Source organism: Acanthopagrus latus, chromosome 7 (assembly GCF_904848185.1).
Source record: "Acanthopagrus latus isolate v.2019 chromosome 7, fAcaLat1.1, whole genome shotgun sequence".
Lineage (NCBI taxonomy): Eukaryota > Metazoa > Chordata > Actinopteri > Spariformes > Sparidae > Acanthopagrus > Acanthopagrus latus.
In genome coordinates this window covers 19,703,652-19,720,639 of record NC_051045.1, presented here as the reverse complement: position 1 = coordinate 19,720,639, position 16,988 = coordinate 19,703,652, and the positions used below count along the sequence as shown (strand labels likewise).

General features: G+C 41.3%; 1 protein-coding gene across 8 annotated transcripts; it reads right to left on the bottom strand.

The window, feature by feature from the left end:
• Positions 1 to 779: 779 nt before the first annotated feature.
• On the bottom strand, positions 780 to 16,876 carry LOC119022780 (ERBB receptor feedback inhibitor 1). Of its 8 annotated transcripts, none has more exons than XM_037104075.1 (9): positions 16,198 to 16,876; positions 16,031 to 16,099; positions 15,259 to 15,381; positions 14,534 to 14,621; positions 13,903 to 14,144; positions 9,916 to 13,618; positions 5,272 to 5,430; positions 4,282 to 4,361; positions 780 to 3,254 (listed from the first exon to the last, which is right to left on the bottom strand). In XM_037104075.1, the coding sequence occupies exons 7-9, from the start codon at positions 5,316 to 5,318 to the stop codon at positions 2,287 to 2,289; spliced, it is 1,095 nt and encodes a 364-aa protein (XP_036959970.1). In that variant the 5' UTR covers positions 5,319 to 5,430; positions 9,916 to 13,618; positions 13,903 to 14,144; positions 14,534 to 14,621; positions 15,259 to 15,381; positions 16,031 to 16,099; positions 16,198 to 16,876; the 3' UTR covers positions 780 to 2,286. The 8 variants fall into 8 exon arrangements, with proteins under 8 accessions (XP_036959970.1, XP_036959972.1, XP_036959966.1 ...); XM_037104077.1 differs by having other exon boundaries at positions 16,210 to 16,876; XM_037104071.1 differs by having other exon boundaries at positions 16,031 to 16,876.
• Positions 16,877 to 16,988: the final 112 nt, after the last annotated feature.

Sequence of the window (16,988 nt, the reverse complement as noted above, 5' to 3'; positions counted from 1 at the left end):
ATTATGAACGTGATATCAAAAGCAAACAAAAGGTCATTTTCTCATACTACTTATTTTTATCAGCGATGAGGAGTGCCATGTCAGCATGTATAGATGGTGTCTTGACGACTGCAGCAGCTGATTAAATTTAGAACATTTTAGTTCAAGGACTGCCAATTGTTTTTCGACTTATAAGACTGCACTTCAATATTACTTATTTACATGCATCCTTTATTATACCATTCAAACAACCACCAATGTGGATTGTTTCTTTTCCAGTCACCCTACTCCAACACGGGGCACGTTGCACCAACTAGACTGGACAGTAACACGTCTACTTTAAGTTCACCACTGTAAGCACATGTAAGCCTATCCCTTACAATGATTAGCTATAATGTAAATACCCTAATATCAAGATGCTAGGGAAAACACTCTAACAACTTATGTCTAAAAGTTTGCTCATGGAAACCTGTCAGGCTTTTTTGTTTTTTCCTGTCCTTCAGTGTTTTGTAGGTTCTTGTGCATGTAAAAGACTTTGAAAGTTGCAAAGGTCAAAGTGTGCACCAACAGCACGCAGCAGTCCCTGCTTCTTCCATTCTCTATTTACTGTTTTCTTTAAGGGTTAGGGTTATAAGGAGTCCATAACTAGAGAAATAAATGTTTCCTCTGTTTTCAAAAAATAAAAATAAATGCAAATAACAACAGACTCATAAGAACTAAAGTCACAGACCAACCAAATAAAAAAGCTTTATACTTGATTATCATAGACCCGGTGTGGAAAAAGGACAACGGCTTTATCATAGAATGAATAAGTTATTTTATTTCTATAAATAGATTAAAAACAACATTTTACAATGATTTACTTTTGACACGGAACACATTATGAACAGCCTTTGTCTGGGCCAACACACAACCTTCATGAGAACTTCCAACCTGTTGATGTAACAAAGGTTGTAAACGTGGGTCTGCTCCTCGACAGTGTAAACGTAACATGTTTTCCATGCTAACACACAAAAACAAGCATTAAAGGCCCAATCTGTACTTTTTTGACCAAATATACATTATTAAAACAAAATACACAAACAGTTTTAAAAGAATCATCGTGATTAAAAGTTTGTCAACTGGTCATAATTCAAATTAAGGCCTTTGTTACTCCTGTTTTTAAAACCACCACTGATGTAAAACCTTTAACAGCATCAGAAAACATGAATGACTTCTTGACTAATGTATTAAAAGACCCATTTATTAGGTTTATTGGGTCATTAGCTCTTGGTGTGGATGAGTTGAAATGGTCTTTGTTAATTTGCTAATAATTAGCTGCAATGAACAACAAACTTGAGTTATTCAACAAAATGTCAACATTTTTTGAATATGACACTATCCTGAATACTGATTAATTAATCAACAATGAAAATAATTGCCAGAGAATTGTTTTAAATAAATTTAACTTTGTGCACACAGGCGGAGACTATAAGCCAATGCTTAAAACAAAAAATGTGAATATCTTGCAGGTAGGATGTAAATGGGGGTAACTTTGAAATAAACCAGCAGCCTTCTAACAGTGAAGGCTGCTTGCACAAGGAGGCCGGAAAAAGGCATGAACACTGAAACAGAAAAAGTTACTCAAGAGTGATATAAGGTGAATCGTTCGATATCACTGAAGTTCAAAGCATGTTTGGGTCGTGTTGTGTCGTTTAAATATCAGGCACAGTGTTCCATTTGTCATAAATCCTAATGTGAGAATGATTTGGCAAAACATTACATATATCAATACATTATAACTTGGATTTCAAGCAGCATTGTCATGAAAAATAACACACAAGGGATGAAGAGTCTGGCACAAGCCCAGCTTGTACATACAGTAATTGTTTGCTCTGTTGTAAGAAATATAGTATTAGCTCAGGTTGCTTTAGTGATGTGAGCATGAGGCTTTCAGACTTTACACATTAATGAGTGATGGGACATTGTCCCTGTGAGAAAAACTGCATATCTCAGTAAACCAAAGTTGAAAATATTTATAAGAGGTAAATATCTCTCCATTATTAGTGAAACTGGAATGTTATGTTTTCCAGGTTGATATTGAGAAGACGTCAATAAAATACTGACCGGTAAAATGTTCAGTACACACTCACAGTATTGTGAGTATTGTGTGACACGAGTGATCTTAAAACACATCAGTCATTTGAAATAACCCCAAAGTGACATTAGACATGTGAATCTTTCCACTCTGTATAACAGGTCACATGGTTATTCATGAAGTCAGTCACAGTTTTGAACTCATCAAGGTTCCCACATCAGCCAGTGTTTCTATCTGTTCTGCCAAATGCTGCTGTTTCCAATCCTGGCCGGTTCACTCAGGAGTCTTTCTCGTCTCTCCGAGTACGCTGGTCGGCCCGGCGGCAGGAGGATATAGTGGGTAGTGCTGGCCTGTCTGCCGTCCTTCAAAATGGGAACGATGCAGGGAGAACACTGAGCTGCAGGTGGCGCCCTTTCACTCTGCTGTCTCTGTAATGCCTTACTCACATATTTTGGGTTAGCAGCAAAACTCTGAGTGGCAGGCATCACTCCGTTGATATAAATCGGAAGGCTTTTGGGGCTTGGGGTACGTGGTGGGCAGGGAGGGACTAAAGGGACCCTCGGGGGAATTTTGGGAGGCTTGTCCTCCTCGTTCTTTGAGAGAGCAGCAGGTTTTGGTGGGATGGGGATACGAGGAGGTACCTGTGGCTTGTCAGTGGGGCAGGCTGTGATGCTGCTGTGACCTGAACAGGAAAACCTTCTGGATGCCGGGTGTTGGTCTTTGCTACACAAAGTATCTGAAGCCACATGCTGGTGGTCTTCTCTCTGGAGAGGTAGTGCCCAGATGTTTGCTCCAAACCCACTTCCTCGACCTGACGGTCTGTCCTCTCTGTTCGGCCAAGAGAAAGCGATAGTGTCAGGACCACCAGACCTCAAATGAGTCTCCTGGTAGGCGTAATTTACTTGGCCAGAGTCTCTGTTTGTGCCCCTGCAAATAGATTTGGGGCAGCTTTTGGGCAAAAGGCGTCGGCGGTCACTGGTGAAAAACTCCACCTCACTGTCAGCAGCCTCATCAGACATGAGCTCCTCAGGGTCAGGCAGAGGCGGCAGGGGTTTGGATTCTCTCTGATGGTCCCCAAATATTGACCGTCTATGGGAAGAAGGGACCACCTGGTCTCCCTCATGGGGCAGAGGGATGCTGTCAGAAGTTAGGCGGCAAGTATCAGAATAGAAAGGAGGCTGGGAGTCAGAGATGTTGCCTGGGAAAAGGACAGACAATCTTGTGTTAAATCTTAAATTGTGCGGTGCACTAAGATAGTGTACCATTGCTTTCTTATACAAGGTTTTGCTATCACTGTTGTTTCCTTCAGTGCAGAAACAATTCTCAGCGGAAGAAACATGGAAAACAACTTGTAGTGAGAAAAAAACCTCCTAAGTGTAGTGATGGTGTAGGAGGGAAGAAATACCAGGGAGAGTGAGCTGCCCATTCTAGTTAGAAAAAAATCTCCTGCTTTGCTGAAGGTATCTTACAGGAAACGGGAGTGAAAACATGTTGAAAACAACCTCTTGACCTATCACCCTCTTCGTCAAACATCAGCCACAACACCCTGATTAACACAGGATTCGTCATTATCTGCGGGGCAGGCCATAATCTTAACGGAGCTTCCCATGTCCTTCTCTGTGGAAACATCCGATGTGCCCCAGACTGCAGGAGCAGCTGGTGACCAGGGAGCAATAGCTTCCCCTCCTCCTTCACCCTGCTCTGCTACACAGCTCATTGCAGTGATGACAAACTCACCATAACTCTGTCTACACGCTGTTCTAGTCAAACAGGGTTAAACTCTTCAAAGTAATGATTTATATAGTGAAAACATTTAGAACACTTTAAGTGAAAAAAATATTTAAAAAGATTACAAGTAGAGTCAAAATGTCAGCTGCTGTCACATGTTATCATTGTTTGGTTTAATTATATTTAATTTGACAGATAATTCTTGATCATGTGTACTGTGTGTCATGTTCCCTTCTATCTCAAGGTTTTCAAACTCACACCAATCTAAAAAAAGGGTCTAGTAGAAGTACCTTTTCCAGAACCCTTCCTGCAATTTGTCACAATCGCAAATTTTTTGTGAATATTAGAATATTCAGAGGAACATTAACTGTGATTCTGACAAATTTAAACAATCACAAGTGTCAAATATTTCCACGTTTCAATCTGTAGTTTAACTTGTGCTAAAGTTGTTTTATAATCACACATATGTAAAAAGAAATACAGTGTGAAGGACTCACAGTTAAATTCCTTGGCAATTTGCTGTTGTTGAAGCTCCGTCAGGTTGTGATCCATGTCAGCACTCAGGCGAAAGCACATTCTGCGGATCAAGAGAGGTTGAGAAATCCATACAGAGCCGTCCATGTGTGTAAATCATTCTTGCACATAACCTGACATGAGTAAGTCATTAAAAATGAAATAACAAGCACGACATATGCTTTAACAGAACATATGCTCTACTCTGCTTCAGGTTCATTTACAATATGTAACAGCATTAGAAGCAGCACGATGTGTCTTCTGAGCCCCACTCTTTATGTATGCTTGCTCTTTATTTACCTAATATTGTCATTCTGTTTCTCCATATGATCTTTATTTTAATACTGTTTACTCTAAATGTACAACAACTAGAGAATGTCTGACCATCCTGGAGAGATCACCCCTTCTGTGCATTTGCTTGTTTTCCCATTTTTTGATGTAAAAGGTTAAATAATAAAGTGGGTACATTTGTGATGTTGGACCATTTAAATGAATTGACATTATAACAGAATATGGTGGATTCACACCACAGACAGAATTCTGCCTCCTTCAGAAAGCATTTTAACAGGTGCATTGTAACAACTTAAAGTTTTGTTTTTGGATGTAGACACAGTGATGAGATTGTTGAGTTTTATCAGCGATTTTTCTGCCTGTTTACTCATGTGTCTGTTTAGCAATGTGTAAGTATTACATGACAAAGTATTTTTAGTGAGCTGATAAATTTATGTTGTGCAATGCTAGCACAGATTTGGATTTTAATTGATTTTTATATATAACATATCTTCCATAATAAATCTAAAGGGGCTGAAAAAACCCCCCAAAAAAAACAATAAAAAATGTGGTAATTAAAGTATTTGAATGAAATGAAAATAGGATGAATGTTAAAGTAGTGTTTGTATTGTCACACTGCATCGTAATAATCGATTCTTGTTGACATTTTGTTTGTTCCTGTATTAAGAGTGGCGTCTGCGTACCTGTTCAGGTCATGCTGTCCCCAGTAGTTGTTCTGACTTGCGGCCATGTTGTTGCAGAAACTGTAATCTCAAAAATCGCTAAGTTCTGTTTGGTATCGGTCCAAAGCTCCAACACAGGTCAGCTCGATCAAACCCATCACTGCTTCATTCTAGTGCAAGCTGTTGGAGACAAACAGAAAAAACTGAGTGGTGAGGGATTCAACCGGCTATCTTCAAACTTCTACATTCACATCTGGTCATAGAAGGTGTGTCATAACTAAGCCTTAAACACATGGAATGAAAAATACATGTCCACATTTGGCATTTGCAGTACACCACTCCTCTCAGTTGCTCCGATCCCACCTTCACCCATGTGAAATGCCCATGAAACAGGGAATATAAACAGTGTACATCTGGAGCACATCCCCATGCAGCACACACAGCTGTGCACTCATCCAATGAGGCGGGTCAAAGGTCTAGAACAAATACTTCAAGGCTCAGAACACAAAAACATAAATCACCTATCGATCAATAACTTGTATTATTGATAAAGCATGAATATCATTGCACACATATATTCTGTTATCCAGACAGTTCTCACTCTGAAGCACAAGTGAGCACATTAATGTGTGTGTGTGTGTGTGTGTGTGTGTGTGTGTGTGTGTGTGTGTGTGTGTGTGTGTGTGTGTGTGTGTGTATGTACAATAATACATTGTGAGAGAAGTAAGCATATTTACTTTTTACAGTAAACAAGTCCTCACATTCCTGAATCAGTGCATTGTTTTAGTGGAGCCTCTAAGAAATAACAGATACGACAAAAGCCCAGTAAATAACTTCAGTCTGATCTGGCAGCTGCCATCTGTGTCTCTTTGTGGTTCCAGCTTAAAGTCATTTGTCTGATGTACAGAGTATTGCACAACCTCTGGGTCAGATGTGGGAGGGCAGCAGAAGTCCTCGCCCTCCTCCCTCTCTGTGACCATGAAACTCTGCAGTATCCGCCCTTACAACAGGGGCTAATTGTGCAGCATTCCTGTGATGCTGACGGACACACTCCAACACTTAGACGGCACACCAAAGCACAGCGCCAGCACCAGCTTCACGGTAATTGCGGTACGAAAAATGGCAGTTACAATAAAGCATTTGTTCAACCAATAAAAGCGTCCTTTAAGGGTCATTATAACCAATACTACGGTTATAATTGCGTAATATTTTGACACCGTGAAACCTGAGCACTGAAACGAAAGCTTATACGGCCAGAGAAAGTTGTGTTGGTGGAAAAAATGAAGACATGTCAGGCCATAGTTAAATTAATGATTATGTAGAGACATCTGGGTCAGGTAAAGGCAACCTCAGAGATGCACAAATATAGAATTTTTAGGGCTTACAATGATAATTACATGTTTGTTGAGACCATTATGATAATGTTATCTTAATCATGCAGATACAAGAATGTGAAGAGAAAAATAAATCTCTATTTTTAGCTTAATAAGTTTAATTTTTCTAAAACAACAGAGTATGGTCACCATGCCTAGAATACATTTATGGTAAACTTGCTTGTAACCTCACTTCAAGCCTCATCTCCTTATAGACAATGGTAAACACAACATGAGAATAACGCTACATACAGTTGGACTAATGACTGCTTACCTAAAACTATTGAACTCCACTGTTTAGAAAGGTAACAGTCCTGTATCATCATTCCTCCTCTCCTCGGTCATCCTCTGCAGAGCAGAGCAGAGGAGAGGAGAGTAAAAAGGGACACAATCCTCAGCTTGTAATTTATCCGCTGAAATTCCTTTCTTAGGTATTGCAAAATAATATGTGAATGGTGCAATTAGCCTTACTGCCTTGGCTTTACTCACAAGATGGAAGGTCAAAGGTTAAACAGTTGGACAATTTAAGTGTCAATAAGCCTCTGACATATTATAGCTTCGAGCAGAATTGCTGCTCAAAACCCCGTGGCTAAGTTCCTGTCTTTATTACACCGTGCAGCAATTCACCTGCAAACCATTAATTACTAACCCGCCCCTTCCCCGACTCCTACAAAGCTAGACCTCAATTTGACTATCGTACTGCAATCTTATCCTTCCAAGTCCTGCTTTGTTTCATGTCACCAACACATCTGCAGTCAGTGTGGGAGGAAACAATGCAGAGCATGCATAATGCAACAACAAAAGCCACTACAAACAAAACAGTGGCCCATGCGTCTATTTGAATATTTATGTCATCCTTAAAACAACCGACTGTGGCGTAATTTCCGCCAGTGAGCTTCGGAGATGGAAGACGATGGACAATTATGAATTCTACCAGCAAGTACTCAGCGTCCATGAATGGAGCCACTCTCAGCCATGAATGGGCCTTTGTGTCACTTTGGTGTGCAGCGAAGCGAGCCTGAAAATACAAGTGAACTCTCCCATGAGGTTAAGACTGAAGATACGCCATGGAGACAAGCAAACATGGCCAAGGTATGAGCCTGAGCTGCAAATCCCCTGCAGGAAGGCTGTGTGTACTGGCACTGTGAAAAAAGACGAGCCAGAGGCTAAGAAACAGTTTGTTTATATCGGGCAGGAGCCTGGATGTGTCATGCTTGGCTGTTCCCTCCTTGCTGCTTGTGGGCAGTAAGCCATTCATTGACTGGACCTTTACAAATTCTTTAATCGTGGCGCTGTATGTTCTTAACGTCACCTAATTACAACATGCTGCAAACTCTAGTGGCGAAGTAACACTATCTTAGCAGGCTGTACAGAAATCTTACCAGGCAGCGTCTTTGTAAATATGTCCACTGCATCATTTAGTGGGCTACAACATTACTACACAGCGTTATAGTTTACAAACCACAGAAAACTGTGGCAGAGATACTGTTTACCCTACTTGTATTGGTTGTTAATGGGTCAAACATGTGAGGCCTGCGCTGTAGATGTGACAGGGCCAAGTCTGACAGATGCAGTTCATTAAAGCCTTCACTTGACCGTGTACAACATGATGAGGAACAATGGGCATGACACAACCATGTAGCATGTGGGGAAACGAATGCAGTTGTGGGGAGAGCAGGACATCTGAGTAAAAAGGACTTAGTGTGTACAAAAGGATGTGACATAAGTACAATTCATATTTTCATCCTCTCGGTCCATGAACACAGCGAGGTATCTCTAATGCATTTAGTGATAACAGTGTGCTGGAATGCAATCATTTCAGTCAAATCTTTGTAAAAAGGAAAACTGCACAGCCTATATGGCCACTAAATGTGGCCTACTGGGCCAATATACTCTTATTTTAATTCTAAGTTAGCCTTGGTTGCACAGCCTTAAGACTATGTCCGCCTACATCTCACTGCTCGTACTGCTGAGTAAGCGTGTGAAAAATAAAACCCTTGAATGTGAATCTAGACTTAAATCCTGCAGACTGTGGGAACGATATGCTGGTGAATCATTACTCTGCGGGATTGGCTCATTTCGCTCATGTACTACTGTACTACTGCAGTTTACTCAATAAGGGGCATGCAGTTCGCTATGATAAGAATCATTTAAACACTTCTCAGGTTAATAAGAGCCACGATAGTTTACAGAAGCTGACTCAGTCGGTGTAGACGAGAACAATTTACAGTTGATCTGATTCTTATTTGCTCACAGCCAGCAGGTGTGGGAGTTACTCAGGAGGCTGAAGCAGAAATGTGCCACTTTGTGAGTAAATGGGTGACCGCTGTGGATTGTAATTTCTGACGCAGAGATGCTCTAAAATAATCATTTTAGTCATTAAAACATTTGAATTAATAAGTACGTAATACAGGACTATTAGCTACCCAAAGTTGTATTTCCTAACCAAAATATTGCAATGTGCAGCCTTCAAATGTGACTTGAAGCTGCATGAGAATACTATATAATATACATAATATAACTCATTTTTACAATTCTTATAATATCTTAGAGTCAACATGGAAGTAGTCTCACTAAGTAGACTACCTATACTGCTACACCTTTTAGTGCATTTTAAGTAATGTCGTCACAGATTAAAACGCATTCTTATGTAATGCATGATTTATTTAATAAGATAAATAAGTAAGTATTCATAGAAGCTACATGAATATAAAATCAGATAGCTACATATAGATTGATACTCTTTAGATTACTAGTATAGATACAGTACATGTATACAGAAATGTACCAGATACAATCATTCTCAGTAGAATTATTCATGTCTCCTCATTTGTTTGGCTCCTTTCAGCGCCCACTAGCGGCGGACCGGACCGGACCAGGAGCCAGGACTCACCCATCCCGCCTCGACGGGACTTCTCGGCGGACATCGGGGCGCCGTGCAGCGGGTCAGGAGAACAGTCTGTCCCGCTGCTTACTGCCTACTCTAACCGCGACAGATGGGGCCGTGTACTGTTCAACTGAAAGGGACTTTTTTTTTCAAAGAAACACCTGAAGTGACGGTGATCCTGGTCAGCGGTCAAGGCTACCGAGTCTTTTGACATTTTAACGTGAACTTCCCGGCGCGGAGCAGCCTGGTCCTGGTCCTGATCCTGATCCTGCTCGAGAAGCAGCCTCACCCGTTCAGATCACATATCAAACTGACCCTGGTCGCTCGGTTTAAGTGGATTTAAAGGCACATTTTCCATCGACTAGCACATCATTTTCCCTGCTAAGTAGAAAGTAGTAGTCTTACCATGAAAACACAAGACTTCTTGTCCATCACGCAGGCTACAGCCGGGCTCGGTCGATCTGTTCCGGTCCAAAGACAGATAATCTATCAGCAGAGTACGAGCCGCTCGTCTCCCAGTGAAAACTGAACCATGTGCAACATCCCTCCTCTGTCAACAAAGCTGGGAGGCGAAACTCATTTTGTCAGAGTGACGCGCTTTTCCACATCTCCTTATAAATGCAAGCAGCTCCCCGGGCACCGCGCTGTAACTCCACCCAAACTGCTCTTAAAGGGAAAAAATACCCCGAAAAACACAAACCATCAGAGGAAACTAGCCTGTGGCTCATAAACAAGCAGTGGTGGAAATTAACTGGACCTACATTTGTGTTTGTTTAGTTGTACATTACTTAAATAATCTCTTCCACTTATTTTCAGAGGGGATTATTGTGTAATTTTTAAAACTTTACATTTAACTGACAACTTTACAGATTTAAATTCAACAGACACAGAACATGATGCAATGGTCTTGATTTAATTACAGAACAAACATAAATACAGCACATAAGTTTTATTTGTTATTTATTTTACTGTTACAAAGTCAAAATAATCAAATAATATGATCATTCAGGATAATTGGTCATTTTACTTTTGGTTCTTTTGTGTAATTATCCTGCTACTATTTCTGTACTTTTACACACCTCCAGTATTTTGATTGTAATTGGAGCATTATATTCTTAAAGGATCTAATAAATTGTCATTCTTGTGGATTTTTGGTTCAGAATTAGGTCATAGTAGATTCAGGATTCAGAGGTTTAATGTCATATGCACAGCAGAGAAACATGTTTCTCTGTACAATGGAACAGAATGCCAACAACGTAAAAAGAAATACATACAACCAAAATATACAAAATAAAGTAATTAGTATAGTTCTCACAGAATTTCCAGCTCAGGTACAGTCGACAGCATCGACCGAATGTGTCCTCAATGCGAGTGGAGAAGAAAACCTGTGGAAATCAACAGACATCCGGCTAATTACAGCAGAAGTCTCTTTCATTAATCTATTATGTGTTTGGTTTTAGTATTTCAAGATAACTTACGAGAATGTTCATAAATAACAAAGCGACATTTCCAGTTTTTGCAAATCAATGTTTCCTGACACAAAGCCACTCAATTGCAACAAAGCCCAGCGACCTCCAGAATTAGAATCATTTGTATCTATCTTGTGTAATGAGTCTATGGGAAATTGCCCTTCATAAGGCAGTAAACAATTTTGGTCTGACCTGTGTGGGAGTCAGAGTGTGTGTGGGTGGCTTCTGGCACAAGTACAACATACGACTGATAGAGAAGAACGAGGACGAGATTGTCGGCCCAGTCATCGCGGACGCAAACTTGTTTTGAAGCCTCCATGTCACATAGGAGTTCACTGTCTGTGTTTGTCTTCGCCCACGCCGAGAGAGGCAGAAGGACAATACAGGAGGCCATTTACGAGAAAATAACAGGGAAGTGAGTGCAGACCATTCTTGCTTTTACCCATCCAGACCACACTGAGCCCACAGTCCTCCTCCAGACTGCCAAATAATCATTTTATTGTGGTAATAGTCCAAATAAATCCTCATTAAATATTGTTTAGCACTAAACAATACAACCACCTCGTAAAAATGTAAGAGCGATGCCAATGACCTGTGTCCTCCTCCAGCTCTGTCCTGTTGTTCAGCTATTCCACTGATGTAAAACTAATAACATTCACAGGGTCATATATGAATTAAGGAGTGCCTTATACTTACAGTATATAAACCCACTAAATAAATATGCCACGTGCAATGGGCTTTTATTGTTGCTATCACGTCATTTGTTTGCTTAAAGGAATACTCATACTTTTTAGCAAATAAACTGTTTGATCAACTTCCTGTTGTGCAATGCAGCAATTGGCAGCACATGATTCCAGTGTGACATATGACTACTTGCTGTCAGTTGTCACGTACGAAACACATTTAGGAGTAGCAGTGGTGCAGCTCACATCTTGATTTTGAAACTCAGCACTCACAATCCCTTTTGTCTAGTGCTGAGTTGTGTTTGGTGACAAAAACACGAAGTCTTTGCTGCCAGGACCAGCAGATTTTCTCGCCCGTGGCTGATCTGCTGTTGCTTCACTGCCCTCCGTGGGTGCTGGTGGTGACCCGGGATGCTCAAAGCTGTGGGGGCTGTTGTCGGGGTGGGCCAGTCTCCCACAGGGGAGGTCAAGTCATTTCCTGCTCTGAGAGACCTCCGTCCCTCACAGCTGTCAGTGTAGTCAGAAGCCCACCTCCCACATCTGTACCCCTCCTCCTCCTTGTGCTTCTTTCAAAGATGTGATGGATTGCTTTAAGGGAACTCCCTCATGCTGCTGCAAAATTTAAGATGGGCCATCAAAGCTGGGCCCATCCCGAACGCCTTCTGTTCATGATTCTTTATGCGCTCAACTAGATAAATATACATGGAACATCAAGGCTAAAGGTGTCATTTGTAAGATTTGGCAAGAATAGAAAGGTAACCACAAAAATACAGCGGTCAGCATAACCGCTAACTGTTGCTCACTACAAAACTCTTTGTGGCTATGTTTGGATGTAGATAGCTGCCTTTAGCTAACTAGCGCTGTGGGCTGTGAAACTTGTGGCCCTATTGGCTGAATCAAAAGCAGGAAAACCAGTGTGTATAGCCAGAATATACTTACTTCTTACTCAGTGAACTGAGTGGTGATTGTGGAGAGACAAACCAAGTTTTATTTTGTTTATGTTGATTTTGAATGACGTGTGTGTTATGAAGAGTTAAAGTGACTATGAGTAAAATTAAGTTTTTGTTGATTCAAGGGGCCCCTTTTTGACAAAAGCGGTCTGATCTGTTGTAAAGATCTTCGCTGGCAGTGCTTGCATCTGTTTTGGAAGTGACAGAGAGACTGCAGGATTGATCGTGTCAAGCACAGGCATTAATAACTATGTAAAAACAGCAGTCTTTTCTCTGAGGGTCTCGTTTGCTGGTACAGGTCATTTATCATCATGAACACAAAGTTCCTCACATAAATCTCCCAGGTGAGGTACAAGGTGGTACAACAAGACAGCAAAGGCTACAGCTTCCTGGTTGGCCTGTTAGCTTCATAGCTTAGCTACATAGATGTCTTTGAAGAAACATCAACACTGTTGTTCCTTCGCATTCTGCTGTAAACAGTACTTAATTTTTTGTCTAGCTGGATCGCTAGACCAGATCTCAATATCTTGGAAGAGAAATGTCTGCCCACCACTCAGTTAACAATGTCCAAAGCTGGAATAGGAAATGAAGTAAGTAGGTGTTAACATACGTGTTCTATGGTAAATACATTTGTGTAGGTTGATGTGCTGACACGGTGACACAGGGAATTCTCTTATAGAGGAACCAGCTGTGTACAAATATGTAATAGTAATTAGAGCCCAGTACTGACTGCAGACGGACAAGCCTGTGTCTGTTTTCAGAGTCACGGTCGACCTGTCTTGTGTTTGAGTTTCACATTCCTTTTAATCGCTGTCGTTACTGTGAATCAATGTCAGAGGTTGTAACATATAAAAAGACTTTGCAGACAGATGCTACATGTGTAAGAGGTTAAAATTCCTGTCCATTTAATCAAGTGCTCTGGAATGATTGAGTAAGCTTTGTTTGTAGGGTGCCAGAGCTGAAATAAGGGGCATCGTCATCCACCTCCAGACTGAAGTTGCAGTGACTGTGAAAAGAGAGAAATCGTTATGAAATTCTCAGATCTAGTTTATTACATCTCTTTGTTACCACCCACCACTTCCTTTATCCTGACATGGAACAGTCATGTTTAATGTTTTTCATGTTAATCAGTAAACTGCCAAAAAGAGGACTTGATACATGATTTATGTTCTTTAGGAGTTTGTTATATGAATAGGGGTTTGAGATTAACAAAAGTTAGAATTACTTTCTGAATCAGCAGTCATTCAGATGTTTTCCTCTGTAGAGTTATATGTGATCTGAAAAACACACCCTTTATTTAATCTGTTTTAATTTAATGGATTTGCTGTTGGGTCTGACAAGTTGGTGGCGTCAGGAAGGAATCAGGCTCCTCAAATGTCTCTGAGTGGGCGTCGCACCACGGCCTTTGACCTCATCCTGTGAGGAGACAGCTCAGTTATCAAAGAGCCAGCAGCCACCGCGAGGAAGAGGAGGACAGCCTGAAGAAGGATGTTTGTGCTGCCTTTGATTGTGGAGGCAGCTCAGGAACTACACTGAGGGTCAAAAGAAAATACCCTCTGTGAAATCTATGCTAAATTGATTTGCTTTTTATCAAACTGCACAAATAGCATTCCAGGCTGCTAACATATCATGTGAATGATATGCAGCTACGAGGAAAGTAGCAGATTAGAGGTGGAAAACATACACACATACACAAACACACAGCCTAATGTGTGGTGGTGCGATCTCTATATAAAGGACAAGAAAGAAAACACTTTTTTCCCAGGCTACCAACCGGGAGAAACAAAACTGAGTCAGCAGGCAAAGGAGTGATTGAGGAAGTAGCAAGGAATAGAGTGATTTAAACCCTGTGACATCTGATTTCACGGTGACAGCTTCATTGAATGCCAGAGACCAGAGCATGAAAAGAGTGATTCTTTACCCAGGATGCAGCACTGGAGGCCCGGGCAGCTTTCATGCTTCAATGTGGGCAGAGGGTCTGCAGGCCCAGTGGGAAGCCTTCCGCAGGCCTGTGAAGTTGATCCCCAGTTCATTAAAAGTTTAAGATGCATAGAGTGAGTGTAAGGTGGGGAGAAAATGAGCTTTACATTTTAACTGTATATGGGCAATGAATTTGACTGTGTTCTTTATAGCATTTTGCTCCTTAGTAACAAATCGCTGCATAAAAACACCATGATCAGAGTAAAAACCACAAGTGGTTTGCACTATCATAAGATTGCTCATCGGGACATGGACACATGGTGTTTTTCGTTTTGGGCAACCGGATGTGAGAGTAAGACTGTCAATATTTGCTTGTCTTCCCAACTTGTTCGAAGGTCAAAGTCTTTTTTGACTCACCACGTAACACACAGGGCAACGGAACATAGTCAATTTTGGTAATGTTGTTTTTCGCCTGCTGATTATTTACTATGTGTGTGCCCACGTCATGACTCTATTGTGCAGAGTAGTGGGGAGGAGAAGTGACGAGGCCATCTGTCTCTTTTTACACCCTGCAGATTTCCTCAGAAAACCATGATCTTTCCTATTAATCTGTCATTACCCACAACATAGCTCAGAATCCTGAGGCATGACAAAGCCAGTCTTCCTTCTACTCCCTCACTTTATCTATCCTCTCACTCCCACCCTCCTCCTCCTTCCTTCTCTCACCTTACTTACTCCCGCTCCATCATTTCCTGTTGAGTCACCGACAGAGCCCGATTTCACCGTGATGTACAGTTCACTGTTCCACTCCTTGCTTTCCTCCTCCTTCCTTCCTTGTTCACAGATCGCCTGTCATGTGAGGAAGGAAAAAAAAAGGCAGTGGGACATTCTAACAGCCCCCACTAGTTATTACCGAATGAAAAAAAGGTAAAAGTCCGAGAAAATTCAAGGCAGACGTGGGAGTCTCTTCCTGGCAACATGACTGATTCATACAGTAAATGACTCGGAGGATCATGGGATTATTAGCTCGGCAGAAAATTCACCATATCACCCGTCACAGCATGTCCATCAGTCTATATCACAGATCATTATTGGAGGAAAAACATAGAGCTTCAAGCATGAAAGGGAGGTGAAATACATCACAGGAAATCCAGACTGAACTGATAAAATAAAACATGGAATACATAATTACATAAACTTTCCAATACCACTGAAAGTTTAATTGCGTCTTTGGAAAAATATTTTCTTTTTGCTATTGGGCATATGCAGACGAGTACAGTGGGAGGAAGTGATGCAGTGGTGAGGTAAACCCTCACGTAAACGTAGGCAGTGCGTGCCTGTGTGAGGGAGGGTTGAGGGCAGGGCTCTTAGAAACGAAAGGGCTCTGTGGTGGATCGGTTGAGTCATTAAAAAATATAGCTGCTGACTCAGTTTGCAAACTTGTCTCCAGGAGCACGTCGCCACTCTATCTTGGACTGTGTTGTGTGTTTAACCAAACCTGTTCTTGTGTGGACCGATCATCCTCTTAAAGACAAGAGGGGCGAACTCCCCCTTGATCGCTAAAACTCTGGAAAAAAGACACAGAAGTTAACACTATTCATTCTGGTTCCATTCCTTCAGAAACTACATGCTTGTGGTTTGTTTAGAAAGAGCTTGAAAAATCACCGTGCACATTACATCAAATGGAAAAAAGGAAGCTTTGCCTGAAGGAGTGCCGACACGGCTGCTGTAATCCCATCCTGGCACCGGGTCAAAGTTTTTCTGTGATTCAATCATTTCGTCATTTCTTCGTTCTCTAACACGCCCTTCTTGCCACAGCAGTGTTATAACTGTGTCAGTCCAGCCAGTAACACAATGTGATCCACATGGGAGTATGGACTCTAGGACACACTCCAGAATTAGTCATCCTGAATGTGTTGCAAGGTCCAGGAATGGTGTGTGCTGCTGTTGACATTATTGTGTTCAGAGGGTAATTAAAGACACCTCCCTCCATGAAGGAATGTGATATCCTGATAGAACTGTAGAGCTGTTTTACCATTAGTGTTGTTAAAAAAATCAGTCAGGCTGTGTTTCAAGTACTGTGCACTGTAAGAAAACAGGATGATAGACGATTGATGGTGATAAAATAATTTAGCAGCAGCTGCTTCTAGAAAGATACCTGCAGGCATTATCCATGTCAGCAAGTACAAGCCTGCAATCCAGTCTGCAAAATGGGCGCTGACAGATGAATCCCATATGAAGATTACAGGAACCCCATATGGAATTCAGCTGTTGATGGCTTTTTCCAAGTTTTTTTTTTTCTTAAGAGCATCCATGCAGTAATCTTTGAGTGCTTTCAGTAAATGGTTAGTAGCTCAATCTGCTGTCCAAAACCGCCTTTACCCATTATAATGTAAGCATCCTCACCCTCTAGCGAGTAAGCAATGCTATGTTGCTTCTAGTTAGTAGAGATGTTG